This window comes from Lactuca virosa, chromosome 2, assembly GCF_052849685.1.
Source record: "Lactuca virosa cultivar CGN04683 chromosome 2, Lactuca_virosa_CGN04683_v6, whole genome shotgun sequence".
Lineage (NCBI taxonomy): Eukaryota > Viridiplantae > Streptophyta > Magnoliopsida > Asterales > Asteraceae > Lactuca > Lactuca virosa.
In genome coordinates, this window is record NC_136427.1 from 300,910,327 (window position 1) to 300,916,159 (window position 5,833).

Sequence of the window (5,833 nt, forward strand, 5' to 3'; positions counted from 1 at the left end):
TAGGAATGTTATTTTGCTAAAAATCCATCAATTAGATCAACCACTTCAAAACTCTTCTCAACCCTAATAATAAAAGAAACCATACTAAAAAAAACACAATCGCACTCCTTCTCCATCATCTTCCTTTGCATTGATCATCGGCCTCAACCCATTCGTCGGCGCACCACACATGGATTGTTTCTTGTCGGCACACACTGTAAAGCTTCAGAATATCGTCGATAGGTATGATCATCAGCGAACCGAAATCAATTTTCTGAACTGAAATCGATTTGTTGAACTGAAATCCACTTTTTGGTATGCTAAAATCGATATTTTGGTATACTGATTTCTTGTTAAATGATTGTCCACTTCTGATCGATTTTCTGATTTGCTTCACCCTTCATGGATTTTTCTGATTTGCTTAAATGTTTGTTGGTGTTGTTGTTATACTGATTTCCTAGAATGTTTGCTGAAATGTCAATTTTTGCTAAAATGTTTGTTGAAATGCTCATATTTGTGTCTTGAAATGGTATTATTGTTTAATCATTGTTGGATTACTTTATTTGTGTGCAGAAAAATGTCATATTTGTGTGTTGGCATGTTATTATTGTGTTCTAATTTCCTCATATTTATGTTGATTGTTGGTCAAATCTTATAAGGTTATGTTTTTTTGTTATTAGCAATGAGAGATAAACATACATGGACCAATGAACAAATAAAATGTTTATTAGAAACATTCACTGAAGAAGTAAACAACGTGGGTAGAAAAAGATTGAGTTTGCACAAACACTCATGGAACAAGTTATGAACAATTATTAAGGAAAAGCATGGCGTAGTTTTGGTTGTATGAATACTAAGGCCTCTCCACTCGACGTAATCAGGATTTAGACTCAAACAAACCCACCTAAGCACCTTTCACCCCTCGAAAATACCCTGATAATGAAAGTCAGAAGGCTACAAGTGGGACTAGAAGCGAGGGCCGCTATTCCGGTCAGCTTGTTAGAAAGGGAACTAGCGCCCTAAAGACAGCTACTCTCGCTTTCTAACAGTAACCCCCATGATGTGGTAAAGGGAGGATATTAGGGGAAGCAGTGAGTGGAGATTCCCCTGCAGAGAGTTTGTTTCAAATTGTTATTGTAAGACTAATTTGGTTATATAAATTTTATTTCAATGTTTTAAGACTATAATTACTACAACACAAACATGAAAGTTCAAAAAACCAAGACGTGAAAGTGATATTTTATAAAGTTGAAAGTTGAGAGGTGAAAATGATATCTTAAAAAGTAGAGGGATGAAAAATATCATTTTGCAAATTAAAAATGTTGAAAGTAACGGATTATACAAAATTAAGAAATTGATGGATTGCATAGCTTGTATAATGTTCATTGCATCTTGTACAAGTAGTTACAATACTCATGTCTCACAAAGGAAAGTTTAGTTCTTGTATATATTTATAATTTACTTGATTCTCAACGAAATCCTTACTATTAATGGCTTCATCAAGCTTTAGATACAACTGACACGAAACTTATTTTAGTCTATGTATTTATTCATTGAATTTACACATAAGAACTTCTTGAGCTTTAGAGATAAAACATTTCGGTCGGGTCATATATATATATATATATATATATATATATATATATATATATATATATATATATATATATATATATATATATATATAAGTAAATAAACCAAAATAAAGTTAATTAAACAAACAAACGAAGACAAACAAATAAATAAATAGATTTTAGTGTTCATGTTCTTTTGTTTAACAAAATATGTTATTTATGTGTATATATTTTAACAACTAATCGAGCTTTACATTGTTTCATATTTTTATTTGGATCAAATTTAATCTTAAAAACATAAATAATAAAGATTCTTGTGTTTACCTGATAAACTCTGCAGATAAGTATGTTTTATTTATTTATTTATTAGAAAAGTAAACTTATGGATTAGACTTATTGTTGAAAAATCTTCTTACTCTAATAAATGAAAGTTTTTTTTTTTTTTACTTGTCACACTCTCATTCAATTGCCAAATGTCATTTAGTGATTATTTTGAATTAATTTTTTTCCCACATGTTATTTTATGAGTTTTTCTATTTTATTAAATTACACAAAATATTTTAATGTAATAATTACAATAAATATAGTAATAAATGGATATCAATTTCATTAATCAACTTACATTTTAATTTCAAAATTTCCCAAAACTAAGGAGGTGTTTGAGATTGTTTTTGAGTATCAAAAGTTTTTTTTGTAGAATGACTTTTTGCAAAAGATGCTATTTAAAATGTGTTTGGATTAACAAAATGACTTTTGGTGTAATTGTTATATGTAAAGTCACAAAAAATAAGGTTTTTGTGACTTTTTGAAACTCCTCATTTTACTCTTCGCAAGAAGTCATTTCAAAAGAAGTTTTCTATTATCAAAACATCTTTCGACTTTTTTTGACTTTTTGACAAAGTTAAAAAGTCATTCTAAAAGCAATGGTTAAAGCTCATAATTTTTTTTGTTTATTTATTTAAATTTAAAAGATAAAAAATATTTTCATTATAATAATTCATTATTTTTATTATTTTCTTATAAATTCAAAGTTCGTTAATATTTTGACCTTTATATTTAATTTTTTTTTTAAATGAGTCTCACAACTACTACATGATTATTTTGTAATTATACTATATGATTATTTTGTAATTAAAGTTGTACAAAATAGTTACTTATTATACTGTAGCGTATTTCGATCATGTTCACGATTAACTCTTATAATTTTCAAATAATAATCATTTATCGCAATACTAAAAGCTAATTATTTGAGATAAATCATATGGTAATTGAATGTTCGTAAAAGAATTATTTCAACGAAAATTGAAAACCCTTACTCTTAACGGGCTACTCTACTTGTGAACAGTGAAAGTAGTGGCGGAGTCCAAGCCCTATAAGAAATTGGCCCATACGTTCTCTGTCCACGGACCACAGACACTCACTAAAACCCTAATTCAAACCTAGCTTCGTCTTTTTACGCTTAATAGCAGCATTCTCTCCGCAGCTCAAATCCAGAAAGAGTACAACTATGGGTAAGACTTCTACCGCTTCTCTTGATTTCCTGATGTTATGTCCTCCCTTCCTTGGTTGATATGTCATACATTTGTTGCAAAATTGTATCTGTGTTCCGGATTTTGATATTTCGTCTATTTTTTGATTGTTGATTGGTTTTGATCTGTTGAAATACCGGTGAAGAGTGTTTTTAATTGATTGAAATGAGATTTGATTTTGCTGATGGTAACAGGGGCTTATACATATGTGTCGGAGCTATGGAGGAAGAAACAGTCGGATGTGATGAGATTTATGCAGAGGGTGAGGTGCTGGGAGTATCGCCAGCTTCCTTCCATTGTCCGGGTCACTCACCCAACCCGACCCGATAAGGCAAGGCGTATGGGTTACAAAGCCAAGCAGGTAATTTACTCTTGTCAGTTAAATTGCAACATTTGGTTTTCATCCGCCCTGATCCCATCAGAATACTTTGTTGATAGTTATATCTTTTCGTTTACTATTCATGCCAATGTTTAACCCTCAAATTGCAGAATTACATAATTTTGTTAAAGGGAAGGTTCCAATGGTTTTCTATCGTATGAATGTGTATAGGCCTGTTGTCTAAAGAATAATCTGCAATTAAGGAACAATGATCCACGTAACAATCTAATTAATTCATTTTTACCTATGTTTCGGTATTGTATAGTTGATAAACTGACAGAATGCATTTGGTATTATACTTTTCTACAACAAAATCATGCAACTTTACCATATGTATATTTGAATTAAATATATATTTGTTTCTTTGTGCTATAATCCTTGTCTAAACTCATAATGATTTTCTTTTGTGACTGACTTAGTGCAGGCAGTTGATACCATTTTAACTTTGTCATCTTGAATTGTGTTGTGTTGCATAAATAATAGAAGTTGTATGGTTAAAGTTATGCATCTAGATATGTTTTTCCTATTAAATGATTATGATTTGTGGTAATATATATTTAGGGTTACGTGATTTATCGTGTACGTGTGAGGCGTGGTGGAAGAAAGAGGCCAGTTCCAAAGGGTATCGTGTATGGAAAGCCCACAAACCAAGGTGTGACTCAGCTCAAATTTCAACGCAGCAAAAGGTCTGTTGCTGAGGAACGTGCGGGAAGGAAATTAGGTGGCCTCAAAGTCCTCAATTCTTACTGGCTTAACGAGGTACGTATGACATGACATAATACAGATAAAGTTGTACTGTGTTTGTGTTTGTGTTTGGTAATTGGACTGAGACTGAAAGTGATGTTTAATGCAGGATTCGACCTACAAGTACTTTGAGGTGATACTGGTTGATCCAGCACATGCTGCTATAAGAAATGACCCGAGGATCAACTGGATTTGTAACCCTGTGCACAAGCACAGAGAGCTTCGTGGGTTGACATCTGCTGGAAAGAAATACAGAGGACTACGTGGAAAGGGACACTTGAACCATAAGGCGAGGCCTTCTAGAAGGGCTACATGGAAGAGGAACAATACTCTTTCTCTTCGTCGTTATCGCTGAGTATTTTATTTTTATGGTATTTCTGTTGGATGTCAGCTTAGTCTTGAAATCTTTCTGTGGTTTGAGATTTGAGATTGTCTTATTTAAGTTTTGATCAATACTTGTTTTTTTCAGAGATTTATTGGATCCACATCTTCATACATCATGAGATTGGTTTTATTTCTAATGCTTTAACATTTAAAATTAAGAGAAAAAAACCTATTTAACTTATTGTTCAGAAGTTTCCTATTTGGACAAAGTAACCACCAATTTTGTTAGAAGCAAGAACATAAGAATATCTTTTTTGTGCTTTGGAATTGGTCCTTTTTTACTTGGATATTTTTATACATGGTCTTTATTTAGTTATTCCACTTGATACATAAAAATGTTTCTTATCTTTATAGTTATTTTAAGAATATGGAGTTCATAGATTAAGAAAATGGATAACTCAATTAAACCTGCAGTTCATCTTTATAATCTTTGTTCATTTTTTGGGTTTGTATTTATAAAATATAAATTGCTACATAACAAATTAATTTTATATTTACAAAAAAATTTAAAAGTACATAGTAATCCATGTTGACGCCAAATAAGCACCATTACAGTAATGTGAACCCACTCTCAGCTTGGCAACCTATAGTGGCTTGGATTACGCGGTGTCTGACTTATCTTTTGAGAGACCAAAAGTACTTTTAAGAAAATATAAAAGGTAAAAGATGTTTGGTAAAAACATTTTTAAAAGCTATTTTTGGATTTTGAATATAAGGAAAATCAACTTTTTGGAATCGTGATTTTTTGCAACTTTTTCTAAAAAGACTTTTGGCCTCTCAAAAGATAAGTCAAACACCCCTACATAAAAAGTAATTAGTGAGTAATTGTGATTGAAACCTTAAGTTGAAAAGGTAATAATGACATTAACCTTAGTTTTAAATGGATGTTCTTTTTCAATGCTAACAAAATGTTTATGGTTCTATGTTTAGGGGTAAAAATGAAATATCTAATTGGGTTAGTTGGAGTTGTCCACTTTGAATTGTATTTTTCCTTGTATGTTTCTTTCTCCTAGCCTTAGTTTCTTGCTAGGATGTGCTAGGATGTTATATTATTGTAACATCATGGCTATCTGTGTTTGGATCGCAGTATAAATGGCTAAAACAAATGACCCCACATCAAGTGATGTGTTTTACCGATTTACAAAACACTGACAACAACAAAAATATTTTGGGTTCTATCATGAGGTGGAAGAGGTGAGTAGATTAACTTGTCGCTTAAGTCTAATGCCCTCCCGTTATGTAAC

General features: G+C 31.4%; 1 protein-coding gene across 1 annotated transcript; it reads left to right on the forward strand.

Moving 5' to 3' along the window:
- Positions 1-2,963: 2,963 nt before the first annotated feature.
- Positions 2,964-4,705, forward strand: LOC145161535 (large ribosomal subunit protein eL15). The gene is made up of 4 exons (XM_079081082.1): positions 2,964-3,064; positions 3,277-3,443; positions 4,023-4,220; positions 4,315-4,705. Exons 1-4 carry the CDS (start codon positions 3,061-3,063, stop codon positions 4,558-4,560), a joined length of 615 nt encoding a protein of 204 aa, XP_078937208.1. The 5' UTR covers positions 2,964-3,060; the 3' UTR covers positions 4,561-4,705.
- Positions 4,706-5,833: the final 1,128 nt, after the last annotated feature.

Coding starts and splice junctions, on each gene's coding strand:
- LOC145161535 (XM_079081082.1), top strand. Junction 3,444..4,022: donor TGGGTTACAAAGCCAAGCAG/GTAATTTACTCT, acceptor ATATATATTTAG/GGTTACGTGATTTATCGTGT. Junction 4,221..4,314: donor ATTCTTACTGGCTTAACGAG/GTACGTATGACA, acceptor TGTTTAATGCAG/GATTCGACCTACAAGTACTT.